Source organism: Gobius niger (genome assembly GCF_951799975.1).
Source record: "Gobius niger genome assembly, chromosome: 24".
NCBI lineage: Eukaryota > Metazoa > Chordata > Actinopteri > Gobiiformes > Gobiidae > Gobius > Gobius niger.
Window position 1 is genome coordinate 10802204 of NC_136875.1, and position 14453 is coordinate 10816656.

The 14453-nt window shown below is 39.1% G+C and overlaps 1 protein-coding gene across 1 annotated transcript; it reads left to right on the forward strand.

Annotated features, from left to right (window-relative positions):
* Positions 1 to 1434: 1434 nt before the first annotated feature.
* Positions 1435 to 12026, forward strand: LOC306982406 (protein-glutamine gamma-glutamyltransferase E-like). Its single transcript, XM_079582343.1, has 6 exons — positions 1435 to 1508; positions 1979 to 2040; positions 3438 to 3612; positions 4619 to 4779; positions 10122 to 10255; positions 11790 to 12026. The coding sequence occupies exons 1-6, from the start codon at positions 1457 to 1459 to the stop codon at positions 11947 to 11949; spliced, it is 744 nt and encodes a 247-aa protein (XP_079438469.1). The 5' UTR covers positions 1435 to 1456; the 3' UTR covers positions 11950 to 12026.
* Positions 12027 to 14453: the final 2427 nt, after the last annotated feature.

A 14453-nucleotide genomic window follows, 5' to 3' on the forward strand; every position in this document is an offset into this window, starting at 1 on the left:
AATTTACCCTCATTCTACAAAAAACAAAAAAACAAAGCCTTGTCACTTGTGTCTGCTGTAGAGTCATGTTTGTCCCAGTTCCTCTGAGTCGTGGTGCAGCAGGACTGATGTGGACAGATGTTACAGAAGAAGCTCATGAGGTTCATTTCTTCAACAGTTACTATAGTAACTATTTTCTCCAAAGTAAAAGTAGATCTACCACAGTCCTGTCCACATCTGTCATGGTCCACCATGACCCACCACGACTCAGAGGAACTGGGACAAACATGACTTTACAGCAGATACAAATGGTTTGGGTTTGTTTGTTTGTTTGTTTGTTTTTTAGAATGAGAGTAAATAAAATTATTTTTTTGATTAGATACATGATTTTCAAATATTTATCTTTTTGTAACTGTAATAATTATTTCCATATATTTTGTTTTTACTACAGATTTGAGTTTCAGAATATGATAAATCAATCTTTATTTATAAAGCGCTTCGCATACCGAAAGGTATCACAAAATGCTTTACAGATTACAACTTTTGATATGACATAATATGACCCTTAAATGCAGCAGAAGACTGAAGTTCTGTATAGAGCTCCATGACTTCGTTCTTCACTTCTCAGTCTGTGACTGAAGAGCAATGAGGCCTCAGCCTTTTTACTGCAAAAACAGAGCTCACTGTATTTGGTGTCTGACCGAAAGTCTAACTCTGAAGAAAGTCAACTCACTTTTACACTGAGAAGGTTGGAAGGGCGCCCCCTTGTGTCACCTTGTATCCAAATGCCCGGAACATAACAGCGGGTCAAAAAGACCCGCGAAGGCGACACGAGGGTTATCTCCCACCTGAACATGTTTTCTTCTGTTCTCCAAATCTAAAAGCTTCTACAAAACAGCAATAAAAAACGAGAAGAAAATGAGGATGTAAACACAACAAAAAAGCGCTAAAAAGTGACCAAAAGAGCGACAAAAATTACAAAAACTTAACAAAAAAGTGACAAAAGAGCGACAAAAATTACAAAAACTCAACAAAAAAGTGACAAAAATCCAGCAAAAAAAGACCAAAAAAAAACATTAAAAAATGACAAATATCCAGCAAAAAATTACAAAAAAATTAAGCAAAAAAAGACAAAAATCGAGCAAAAAAGTGACAAAAGAGCAGCAAAAAAGTAATAAAAAAGTGACAAAAACACATAAGTGAAATAAAAATGACAATAGCAAAGTGGAGAGAATGCATTTGGTTTTGGCGGGTGGTAAGAGGTTCCTCTTAACCCCCACCTGAACCAAGTTTCCCATTACCCAAAGTAGCAAATATGTGTTGTTTTCACAGTACTTGTAAATACTTGTTGCGATGGTGAAAGTAGCTTGAGTGTGTTTTTGGGCCAGAGGGCGTGACGCCGTGCATCCCTATATCATCACCTCATGCCGTGAGTCGTGCAGTGCTGCGACTGACAGTGCCCCGACGAGAGCTGAACATGTCGACTACGGAGCCTCAGCCCCAGGAGCCTCAGCCCCAGGAGTCCAACTGTGAGTACTATTCACATTCTTTAACATTTACACTGGCAGCTGCAGTATTGTGTACGTATTATGTACTCCACCAGACAGAATGAAATGGGTGCCATGAGCTCTACGTATAGTGGACTATGAATTCATCCATTTGGGCAAGACGTTTCACATTGGTCCACCCATAGCAGAAATACGGGCTGACCAACAACGACAAATCGCCCTAACTAAAAAAGTCCACTTATATATATTCAGCAGGAGCTCCTCTAGCTTTGTTTACAGCGCACGTTCTTCTCAAAAGATCCATTGTTGCTTTAATTTCTCACCACGATCTTGTTTTGATGATGGGGGAGCGTGACCACTGTTCTCCAGCACATCCCAAAGATTCTCAATGGGGTTAAGATCTGGCCAATCTGTGTATGAAAATGCTGGCTCATGCTCCCTGAACCCTTAACCAACTAAATTGGTATTTTTTCTAACCAATCCTTTTTTAGGCTGCAGGGAAGGGGACAACGCTGAAGAGGACAACACGACCATCTCTTTGAATTTTGTGGAGGTGAGCGTGTGTGCTTCCTTTCAACGCAAAACCATTAAAAAGGGAAAAAAACATCAGGCATTGCCATGGATTAGTAGCAAATTATGTAAATTAAGGAAACAAAGCGATCTTGCTTGTAAAAAAAAAAAATCTCTACAAAACTAAACACAGATAATGCAATTTTTAAAAGTCTTAGAAATAAAGTGGTAAGTGAGATGTGAAAAGCTAAAACTGCATATATACTTGTGCATTTGATGGAAGAGTCCAAAGGAATCAGTGCTTGTCTTTGGAAACATGTACATAGATTGACTAAAAATGATTCCGACCAAACTTATTTTATTCCAACTTATTTTTCAACCTCTTTAGGGTGTTAGTTTTGGTCCGGGCATCTGGTCGCAATTGGACAGAAGGGGGCGCCCTTCCAACCCTCTCAGTGTAAATGTGAATTGACTTTCTTATTGCTCTTCAGTCACAGACTGAAAAGTGAAGAAGGAAGTCATGGAGCTTCTGCTTTAGACAAAACTTTTTTTTTGTTTTTTTTAAATCACACAATTGATGCTTATATAGGTTGAATAAATATCCATAGATATTATCTGATGTAGAGTCATGTTTGTCCCGGTTCCTCTGAGTCGTGGTGGACATCTTCAGGAAAGAACCATCAACTCCCAGGCCTGAGGACCTGAGCTTGGAAAAAAATTAATAAGGTGATGACAGATGTGGACAGGACTGTGGTAGATCTACTTTTACTTTGGAGAAAATAGTTACTATCGAAACTGTTGAAGAAATGAACATCACAAGCTTCTTCTGTAACATCTGTCCACATCAGTCCTGCTGCACCACTACAGCAGATACAAATGACAAGGGTTTGTTTTTGTAGAATGAGAGTCACTAATAATATTGACATTGTAATCACATAAATTAAGGATTTTCGCAGCTACTGCTAAGAAACAATCAAATTTCAATCTTTTATTATTAAATCCTGCAGAAGTGTAATGTTCTAAAGCAAAATCTCCATGACTTCCTTCTTCACTTCTCAGTCTGTGACTGAAGAGCAATGAGGCCTCAGCCTTTTTACAGAAAATAAAGAGCTCACTATTTAGCGTCATGTTACTGTCACTCACGGTGTCTGACCTACAGTGTAGCTCTGAAGCCAATCAGATAACAGAGACTGTGGGTTGGGCTTAAATGTGACCAAACGCCAAGATCTAAGCTCTAAGAATAGAAATAATAAACCCAGAGCAGAAAGGGTTAATAGACACCATTAAAAAAGATCTGGACACAGGGAATGTGGTTGGAAGGATCTCTTTAACAGCCTGATGGATTTTTCTCCACGGTTGGTTTGTTCTGGATTTCTAGGCGCACATTTGTCAATACTTCCTTATTTTAAAAAAAAACACATTTGTATTCTATATCTGCAGGTGTCAAAGCCAGTGAACGGTAAAGACGTGGAGCTGAACCTCGTGCTCCACAGCGAAGCCACTGAGTCCAGAACCCTGTCCGTCAACATCAGCGTTGTAGCCAAGAGCATCAACGGAACCGCCTGTTACGAAATCCTGTCTGACAAGCAGGAGAAGACGCTGGATCCAGGGAAAGGTACAAACGCTTTCGACTCTAGTGTTAAGTGTGTTAAGCATAAATTAGTCGCAGTAGTGATTTTACATGCACCTGCAGATCTCATACACCAGCAACTTGATTTGATATGCTTGGTCTTTATTTATTTGGGGGGATTTGTACAAACCATTTAACCTCTTAACCCCCACATGAACCGAGCGCAAGTAAACAAAATACAGTAATATATTAGTCTTTACAATTTAAAGGGATATTTCAGGATTTTTGACATAGGGCCTCATTTCCTAGTTATCCAGAGTGTTGCTGATTTATGGAGATATTTTCTTTGGTAATTCATGCAGTTCTTATATTTGAAGAGTAACGCGGCGCTAGGCTAGTGCTAGGCTAGCGCATTTCTATGGTATCAGCTAGCCTGCATTAAAAACAGTCTGACCCGCTCCACAGAGCACCTGAGGCAAATCACTTATAACACCAGACTAACCACATAAATGTCTGTGTCCATAGAATAATTTTTGGAATATAACTGACCTTGCATCACATGAATGATCGCATTTTGAGGGACTATTTTCTAGCAGATCACTTATTCGCCTATACAACCACGAAGCTGATGCTGCTCAAATATAAGGTATTTTAAATGCAAAATGGTTAAAATTACTCTATGGACACAGACATTTATATGGTCAGTCTGGTGTTATAAGTGATTTGCCTCAGGTGCTCTGTGGAGCGGGTCAGACTGTTTTTATTGCAGGCTAGCTGATACCATAGAAATGCGCTAGCCTTGCATTAGCCTAGCGCCACGAAACTCTTCAAATATAAGAACTGCTTGAATTACAAAAAAATTATCTCCAGAAATGAGCAACACTCTGGATAACTAGGAAATGAGGCCCTATGTCAAAAATCCTGAAATATTCCTTTAAGTTTATGTTATTATTCTTTTGTTACTTTAAAAGAAAATACATTCTTTCAACATGCATCATGAGTACTTTAAGCTGTGCAATTACTTTTACTTGCTCTTATCTGTCCCGTGCAGACCTGCATCTCCCTGTGGTTGTGCCCTTCGACCTGTACTGGCCAAAGATGCTGGCCAATGATGTGATGAAGGTCACCGCCAGTGTCTTTGACTTTGGCCACACCAAGGAGAAGTGTCTGGAGTATGACGTGGTGCTGGAGGACCCTCCCTTCAACATCAACGTGAGTCTCTGTTTGTGCCCGAAGTGAATCCTGCACCTCCTGGGAAAAAAATCACGCTCCAGACTCTGGCGCATCAGCCATCCCGTCCCAATTGGTGTGAATTAATTAAGAAATGTAGTTTTTAGTGTAGGATACTGTTTCCAAACTAGGGTTCCAAGGGTACACCAGTTATAAGGAAGGGGTCTTAGGAATTATTTCAGGTCATAAAGAAGATGAAACTGAAAAGTATTTTGTTGTCATTTTAAAGAGGGGGTGTTATGCTTTTTTCAATCACATAGCACCAGTCTATATCACACTACAATGATGAGCAAACCTTCTGTTGGTCTGTAAATGCAGTAAATTAGAATAACTGCCTTGTATAAAATGTCTCTCTCAAAATGGCTGTAGTGAATGTCTTGAAATAGGCCCCTGTCTCTTTAAGAACCTCTGAGCCTTTCCGACACGCCCCCTCCACACGCTGTCTGTGGCATCAGTGGGGAGGGGGTTCTGCTGAGGAGCAGTGGTTGGTTACTCGGCTGGTGACGAAAGCTCGGAGGCGTCTCCAGGAGGTGGGGGCGTTCCTAGGAGGACTCAGGCAAACCTATCCCTAAAATGGCCGCCATCAGAGTTTTTACAGATTACTCAGAAATACGTGAATGTGCCAAGGCAACACTTCAGCCATGTTTTTAATGAGGGAATGACTTAATAACATGATGTAAAGCTTGAAAAAGTCGATTTTGTTTCACACCCCCCCTTTAAAAGAAAAGGCCATTTGAATCATATATTGCAGGTTTGAATTTAAAAGTGTTTATTTTGAACAAACTAAATCCTAATGAATATGAGTTTGGTTGATCATTTTGTTAATACCGTATTTTCCGGACTACAAGTCACACTATTTTAAATAGTTTGGCAGCGACTTATACTCAGGTGCGACTTATACTTCAAAATATATAATTGGCCAGAATCAGAGATTAAAAGGGCAATGTAATAAGTTGTCTGCGTAAGCTCTCCGTCAGGAGTTGTCCATCTTCAGTGAAGGTATTCAAATCGTCTTCTGTACTGGTGGTTGAAGTCTCGAACGTTTCACCTCTCATCCAAAAGGCTTTGTCAGCGAAAACTAAAGTTCTGTTTAGCTCGCAGCCTAGATAAAGACCAAAAGGGGAGGAGTTGGGGTAAGCTCGGTCCCTCCCTAGAAACTACCGGTACCCTCCCTGTGCGTACACTCAAAAAAATAATTGACCCAAAAAGACAGACTTTAAGTGATTGAATCGGGTGCAGATTATCCATGTGAATTTATTACATACATGCACATCTAAATGATGCAATAAAACTTAAAGACTTTCTATGAGTACACTTTAGCCAGTTAAATCACATAAACATCGTGTTTCTCAAGTAAAGGTTAAAAAAAACTCCATGTTTTCAAATAACTTAATCTTTATAAATCTAAAAGGTTAACCTTTAAGGGAATATTCACAAAAACAGTACTATTGATTCATTATTTTTAGTTAAAGTTTATGTAAGTGCTACATGTAATTCTATACTAAAATGGAAGAAATTACCAAATTGTGTAGATTTTTAATTTTTATTAGAAATCTATAAAAACACTTCAAAAACATGCTAAAACTTAAAACAACAATCAACAAAGTGTAACTCGCTGCTGCCCCCTATCGTCCTGGAGAGAAATGGCTGGAGTCTTTTTACGGGATTAATTCAATTAAAGTTTTTATGTTTTAGTGAACTTTATCTGAAAAATACACATTCTCTTAGACTTTACTTCTAGAGATAATGGTTGGAGTCTTCTTATGGGATTAATTCAATTCAAGTTTATATGTTTTATTAAGCCTTGTCCGAAAAATACACATTCACATACACTGTACTTCTGTCACATAAATAAAATGCTGTTTTTCAAAGAATTAGTAAAGAGTTAACATTATGCATTTATTATCTTTTACAAGAGCAAAGAATGACTTTTTTTTGAGTGTAAACCCCTTTGAAGTAGAGTGTCTCTAACGACCTGCTCACTCCAGAGTATCAACCACCAGTACAGAAGACGATTTGAATACTTTCATTGAACACCGTAATAAGTGTTTCCTTGAATAAAAGTCCACAGACTGAAAAGTGAAGAAGGAAGTCATGGAGCTTCTGCTTTAGACAGAACTGCAGACTTCTGCTGCACTCTGCGCTCTAGGCTTGTGTATCATTCTCTGCTATTCTGAGCTCAAATGCCCCCGAAAATATTCTGCACAATACAAGCTGAACGTAGCGAAATATGCTGCCAAAAAACGGTAATCGAGCAGCAGAAAGAAAGTGAGCGAGAAACTTGTGAGGGACTGGTGAAAAGCGGAGGTTACTCTCACTGCAATGATGAAAACAACAAAAAAATGATTGCGGGCTGAAAGCTATGTGGCCAGGGTTTGCAAATGCCTGCTTGAACAACGTGCTGCCGGGAGAGGCTTGTCAATAGTTACGCCTCCGTGCCCAGGTAGTTACCAAGGCTAGTGCGACTTATATAATATATATATATGTAATATATATTTTTTCTTCTTCATTATGCATTTATTGCATAATGTAAAAGTAAACTTGGTCATGTGTTTTGTTCATTTTAAGAGCCTTAACTCCAGAGGTGGCGCTGTGCAGATGTTCTATCAAAGCTATTGGCTCACGACAAGGAAAAAGGTTTGTTCCTGTTGTGTTGCCGTACAGAGGAGAGTTCAGGTCCAATTTGTTTTTAAGGTGCAAAGTTATTTTCCATTAAAGGAATCTTATTTAAAGTGATTTGTACTTTCTACTTTGAATACTTCACTCAACACAAACTTATGTACTTTAATTTGGCTGTAGGGAAGATTAGTCAACAAACAAGCAGATCCAGCGCGTATAATATTGAGTTACCAGGCAACTGGAAATTACAACATGTCAACTTGAAGATGGTCAGACCGGTCTGAGTTCAGGTATGAGATGAAGACAGCAATGGCGCCCCCCAGTGGTGAGGTAAAGCTATTGATTAGATGTTAGACATTAGATAACAAGCTTAAACGTCAGTGGTAGAGTTCAAACAATCAAAGTGCTCAGGACATGCTTGTCAAAGAACACTTCTGTGGTGAAAAGAACGTACAGGTCACTCTCCCTGTATCAAAATGATCTATTCACTTTTTCTCTAAAAAGACTTTATTGCAGGGGGAAGCGAAATGCCAACCTCAGGGAGTCAGTGGCTACATTTACATGGTCAGGAAACTCAGATAACTGTAGTAATCAGATAATCCACGATCAGATCTGAGTTTACATTCTGTTCAGAAATCGGAGGATCCAAAACTCCGGGTTCTACATGTGCCAGTGCAGATTTTTCATTTTTAGAGCAACTGAACTCTCTCCCTTCCCGCCTCCTTCAGTCAGGCCCGGCTGCAGAACCAGGTGGAGAACGATTGCGCCTCCTTGTTTGCTCCATGTGACGTCAGTGTCTTGTACTCGCTGCCGAGTGGATACAGCTCAGGTTTAGTAACCCAAAGATCTGGGGTTCAAACTCAGTCAACTATGTCTCATTTTTTTTTATTAATTGTAGTAGTAGAAGTAAAATAAAATACAAATAGTACAAACTGTGCTTCAATTTCAACTAAAAATGTGCGGGTGAAGAGAATGAATCAGAGCTGGGACTCAAACTCACAATGTTGAGGATGGAGTAATATTCTGCCCTTGTGCAGCACCTACTGTTGGAAACAAACTGTATTCTCTCTAATTATAGATTTATTTCATGGATAACTTACTTTTTTATTTCTTTTTTTTAAATCAGAAATACCTTCAGTCTTTTCAATATAGTTTTAAAGCAGTACTAAGTAACTCTTCCCCCTAGAGGCCATAAGCGCAACTGTCGTAGCAAGTTACGATTTTTTAACTTATTAATTGTCTTGGAGAGTAAATACTACGCTGACAGGAAAGGCGAAGGGACAGAGGGTTACTGTGCATCCAATTATACAATGGAAATATTTTTTTTCACTCAAACTTGGCTGTAAATACTGTTTAAAGTGACGTTAGCCCGCAGTTAGCTTTGCCCGTTAGCATGTTAGCTTCTTCTTCGTGATTACATTAGTGTGTATTGCTTTGGTTAGTGCTAGATCGTATGCTCCGGAGGGACGGTCTGCTGTGAGTTTGTATAGATCTATGAATTGGTTTGTCTAAAAATACAAATAATCCTAATCCTATAACCCTAATCCTTAAAGTTAACCCCTTAACTCCCACCTGAACCGAGCACATTTTCTCCAGTTTGGCTTTACCCCAGTCCAAAAGCTTCTGGAAAAAAGTGATGGAAAAAAAAAAACAATGATGGAAATGTGATAAAAAAAAGTGGGAAAACATTGACAAAAAAGTGACGAAAAATGTATGAAAAAGTGGCAAAAATGTCACAAAAATGTCACAAGAAATTGACAAAAAATTGACGAAAAATTGACGAAAAAATGACAAAAATGTGACAAAAAAATGACAAAAATGTGACAAAAAAGTGACAAAAAAATGATTAAAAATTGACAAAAAAATTGACGAAAAAATGACAAAAATGTGATAAAAAATTACTAAAAAAGTTACAAAAATGAGTTGAACACCCAACAGAAAAATGTTGGGAAAAAAATCTGATGACGTGAGGAAAAAGATCCTCTCGGTTCAGGCGGGAGTTAAGAGGTTAACCATTTCCCTGGCCCTAACCTTAATTTGTGTCATGATATCTCACGTTTTCACGGCAGACTGACTGTCCCTCCGGAGCGTACGATCTAGCACTAACCGTATTGCTTTCTCCGCACCGGTGGCAGTCAAGTTGCAAACATGGTTTTCTGTCCAGAGACACCAGGGGGCGATGAAAGACCCTCCAATCATCCCATAAACACTTGTATTACCCCCACAGGGACTACGGAAAGGATTTATTAAGGTAAACACGTTACTTAGTACTGCTTTAATCCTCATTAAATTAGTTTAGCCTCTTTGCTGTATTTTCCTGGTTAGTGTTTGCACATGTGTGAAAGTTTAGAAAGAAATTTACGAACTAAGACACCCCGGAGTATGAGTCGCACCAGCCTTCGTAACTGCCTGGACCTGGAGGAGTTTCTCACTCATCTTTCTTTCTGCTGATTTTTTTTTCAGTGAAGCAGGAGAAGCAGATACTGGTACACAAGCGTATAGTGCCCTCTAGCGGCCGTCGTGTATTTATATTGTTTTCATATTGCACCTGAGTACAAATCTCACACTCAGCCAAACTATGAAAAAAAGTGTAATTTATAGTCCGGAAAACACAGTATGTGAACATCAAATTGTGCTGTTTCGATGGTCAATAATCTGAGAACTCTACAAGTTTCTATGTGATGGATTTGTGCACTGTGTTGCAGGTGTTGGAAGAGGCGTTTGTTAATCGGCCAGTGTTTGTGGAGATGACCTTCGTGAACCCTGTGTCTGATACTCTGAAGAGCTGCAGCATCACTCTGTCGGGCAGTGAACTGATAACAGAGGACAAGGAAATCAGGTCGGCGCCCTTTTCCACGAGAACCTGCTTGGATCTTAAGTTTCGAGTTTCAAGTTTAATGGTTTTGTATAGCCCAATATCACAACAGAAGATGCCTCACAGGGCTGCACCGAACATTAGCCTCTTAAAATACCTGAGCCTGTACAGGACCCGCTGTTATGGTCCTGGCATTTGGATGCAAGGTGACACAAGGGGGCGCCCTTCCAACCTTCTCAGTGTAAATGTGTTTTTGTCACATTTTTTCTATCATTTTTTTGTTATGGTTCTGTCATGTTTTTGTGGCCTTTTCGTTGCTTTGTTGTCGTGTTTTTGTTGACTTTTTGTCACATTTTGCAGAATTTTTGTTGAATTTTTGTTGAATTTTTGTTGAATTTTTGTTCCATTTTTGTTGAATTTTTGTCCCATTTTTGTTGAATTTTTGTCCCATTTTTGTTGAGGTTTTGTCGCATTTTTGTTGAATTTTTGTCACATTTTTTCTATCATTTTTTTTGTTATGGTTCTGTCACGTTTTTGTGGCCTTTTCGTTGCTTTGTTGTCGTGTTTTTGTTGACTTTTTGTCACATTTTTGTTGAATTTTGGTCCCATTTTTGTTGAATTTTGGTCCCATTTTTGTTGAATTTTGGTCCCATTTTTGTTGAATTTTTGTCACATTTTTGTTGAATTTTTGTCACATTTTTGTTGAATTTTGGTCCCATTTTTGTAGAATTTTTGTCCCATTTTTGTTGAATTTTTGTCATTTTTTTGTTGAGTTTTTGTCACATTTTTGTTGAATTTTTGTCACATTTTTGGTCACATTTTTTTGTTATGGTTCTGTCACGTTTTTGTGGCCTTTTTGTTGCTTTGTTGTTGTGTTTTTGTTGACTTTTTGTCACATTTTGTTGAATTTTTGTTGAATTTTTGTTGAATATTTGTTGAATTTTTGTTGAATTTTTGTCCCATTTTTGTCCCATTTTTTCTATCATTTTTTTTATTATGCTTCTGTCACGTTTTAGGGCCTTTTCGCTGCTTTGTTGTCGTGTTTTTGTTGACTTTTCATCACATTTTTTGCCACTTTTTTTTTATGCTTTTCCGGCACATTTTTGTTTTGTTTTCATCCTCTTTTTTTCCTCACTATTTTGATGCTTTTCTTTTTAGCTTTTAGATTTGGGTAAAGCTCCGTTAAGGCGGGACCGGTGGCCCCAGAGCCAGTGGCCCTTCTGTGCTCTTCCAGAATGGACATATGGCCAGTCCGCCCCTGCTTACACACATTTTACAAAGCAAACATTCACAAGTAACTAACTGTCACGATCAAAAGTGTGTACAAGTTGACAAAACATTCAAGGTTGGCCGAAAATGTAGTCATTAATGATCAACCTAATCACTAACTATATATCTGCAAGAAAAAGTGCTCACGAATTGTAAATTACATGTAAGTGGAGCTGAGCCCTGCTGGTACTTGAAAAAGGCCTCATTTAGCGGCTCAAGCTTAAAGATATATAAGAAAGTACATTTATTTTGTGTCTCTGAAATAACACCCGTGCTCTCGTGTTCTCAGTCTGCCGGACCTTGATCCCGAGAAGAAAATTCGGGTGAAGGTGTGTTTCTACCCCCGTGAAGCTGGAGAGAAGACTCTGATGGCGGACTTCGACTGTTCGGTCTTCAGGGACATCAAGAAAAGCGTCCCCGTCACCGTGAAAGAATCAAACTTACTCTGAAAACGCTCATCCAAACAGCTGCACACAATCATTTTGACTTTGGATCGGGGTTAATGGCACTTTTCAATATCGTTGCTCTGAAGCTGCAAAGTCTTGGGTCAAAACAATAAAAAGTCACTGGGAAAATCATCATGTGTGAATTTTTTTTTGACCTTTTTCTTGAGAAGTGATCGCGTTCATATTTTCTGCCCTTGATTTGGGACAATTCGTTTATTAATTTGGTGGAGAATGATCTTGACGATGCAACACTCTCTTGCCCCGACTTTAGGCTTGACACACACAAAAATAACGGAGCACATTATTTAAAATGACTTGATGTCGGTTCAAAAATCTGCTAAATCTCTCATTAATTTTTCCCGTGAACTTTCAGAATATATATTTAAAAAAAATACACATCAAAAGAATGAAGCAACATTTAATCACGGGCATAAAAATAAAGAAGAAAAGATAAAAAGGTCATTGAACTTTAGTCAGTATCACCTGATTAGTCTCGTTAGTTACTTTCTTTTTTTCTCCAAGGGCCCAAATCAAAGTGTGTACAACATGGAAGGTGGTTAAGTTAAACTATACTTTAAGTTACTTAATTACTGAAGTCGTCCAGCCAGGTTTCCTCCGAGTGCTACGGTTTCCCCTTCTGACTGTAATCGCCTGAACCAGGGGTGTCAAACTCATTTTGGGTTGCGGGCCGCATGTAATAGAGAAAATGTTTCCAATAAATGAATAATAATGAGCTGTGACTTGGTCAAAGACCCCACTTGACTGTAGCTTCATTAATAACAACGGCTTACACTTGTATTGCACTTTACAAGCCTGTGTCACAAGTTCCTCAAAGTGATACATAGTCATTATTCATTCACTCCACACTCGGTGGTGGTAAGCTGTTATTGAAGCCACAGCCGCCCTGGGGCAGGCTGTCCATTTACCACATGGCTATATAATGTGTTGTTCATATCCTGAGCTCTTATTATGTCAGTGCCCTCTGCTGGACACGTGTGGAACTCTTTCCTTTCTTTAAATTTAATGCCTCCTAGTGGATGGAACTCACAGGAATGGGCTAGAGACTTACTTTTTTTTTTTTTTTTACATACTCTGGAATTTATGCTCAACAGGGCAGGGGATTAAATCATCTCACGGCTGGATCAGGCCCGCGGGCCGTATGTTTGACACCCCTGGCCTAAACACATTAAAAGAGCAACAAAATAGCAGCAGTTATGAATTACCTTTCCTTATGTCAATGAAAACATTGGTGTTTTCCTCCTTAGGCAATGCATGTCAGGCTTGGTCAGGATTTGAGGGACGGATTTAAGGGCCACATCTGGCCCCCGGGCCTTAGTTCGCCCTTGCCTGTCTAATGGATTAAAGCAGTACTAAGTAACGTGTTTACCTTAATAAATCCTTTTCGTAGTCTCTGTGGGGGTAATGCAAGTGTTTATGGGATGATTGGAGGGTCTTTCATCTCCCCCTGGTGTCTCTGGCCAGAAAACCATGTTTGCAACTTTGCTGCCACCGGTGCGGAGCCACCAATACACACTAATAGAATCACGAAGTAGAAGCTAACATGCTAACGGGCAAAGCTAACTGCGGGCTAACGTCACTTTAAATAGTATTTACAGCCAAGTTTGAGTGAAAAAAAATATTTCCATTGTATAATTGGATGTACAATATCCCTCTCTCCCTTCGCCTTTCCTGTCAGCGTAGTATTTACTCTCCAAGACAATTAATAAGTTAAAAAAATCGTAACTTGCTACTACACCTGCAGTTGCGCTTATGGCCTCTAGGGGGAAGAGTTACTTAGTACTGCTTTAAAGTTCCACCACCTCTCAAAGTGCACGTTAATGTTGCTGTGTTTCATTTGAGCACTCGTGCACATTGATTCAATAGTATGTGTGATCAGTACTGCTGTAGTGGTTTATGTTTACATTCTGTCAGTTTTAATCCATACCTTGAATTTCTCACTCAAGTTCCACATTTCCCACAGCAAATACAGATGCCAATACTTTAACGCTGCCTCTGCTGTATTACAGTGCCATTAAAACCAACATGGATTTTGGGATGAAGAATTCCCTTGGATTTGGATGTTTTTAATTTGCCATAAATGATTGTCATATCTCACCAGGACATGTTGTGCCCAAGTACAGTCAGTACTGTTGGGCACTTAAAACAAACGTGTAAAACCAGACAAGTTACTGTTTGAGGCAAGTCAAGGCAACTTTCATGCCGTTCTCTACAGCACATTCACTGCAGAGGATTGTCAGACCTCTCAGTTGTTGCATTTCATCTCCGTGAGTTGCTGGTGCTGGAAGTAGCGTTTGTGAAGATCTTGGGAACCTACATTTCCTCCCATGAAATCTAGGAACAGAATAATGTCCATAGTAAAGCATCCAATCAAAGCCTTGCTTTTATGTTTAACTTGAGTTTTATGGTCATTCTAGCACTAGCAGTCCAAGGATACTCGTAAATACCAATGTTAAAGTTAACAGGAACTCAAGATATGAACAAAATCT

Excerpts from the sequence above, each read along its gene's own strand:
- LOC306982406 (XM_079582343.1), top strand. The coding sequence starts at position 1,457 with ATGTCGACTACGGAGCCTCAGCCCCAGGAGCCTCAGCCCCAGGAGTCC. Across the intron at positions 1,509-1,978 it reads TCAGCCCCAGGAGTCCAACT|GCTGCAGGGAAGGGGACAAC; the intron begins GTGAGTACTATT and ends ATCCTTTTTTAG. Across the intron at positions 2,041-3,437 it reads TCTCTTTGAATTTTGTGGAG|GTGTCAAAGCCAGTGAACGG; the intron begins GTGAGCGTGTGT and ends CTATATCTGCAG.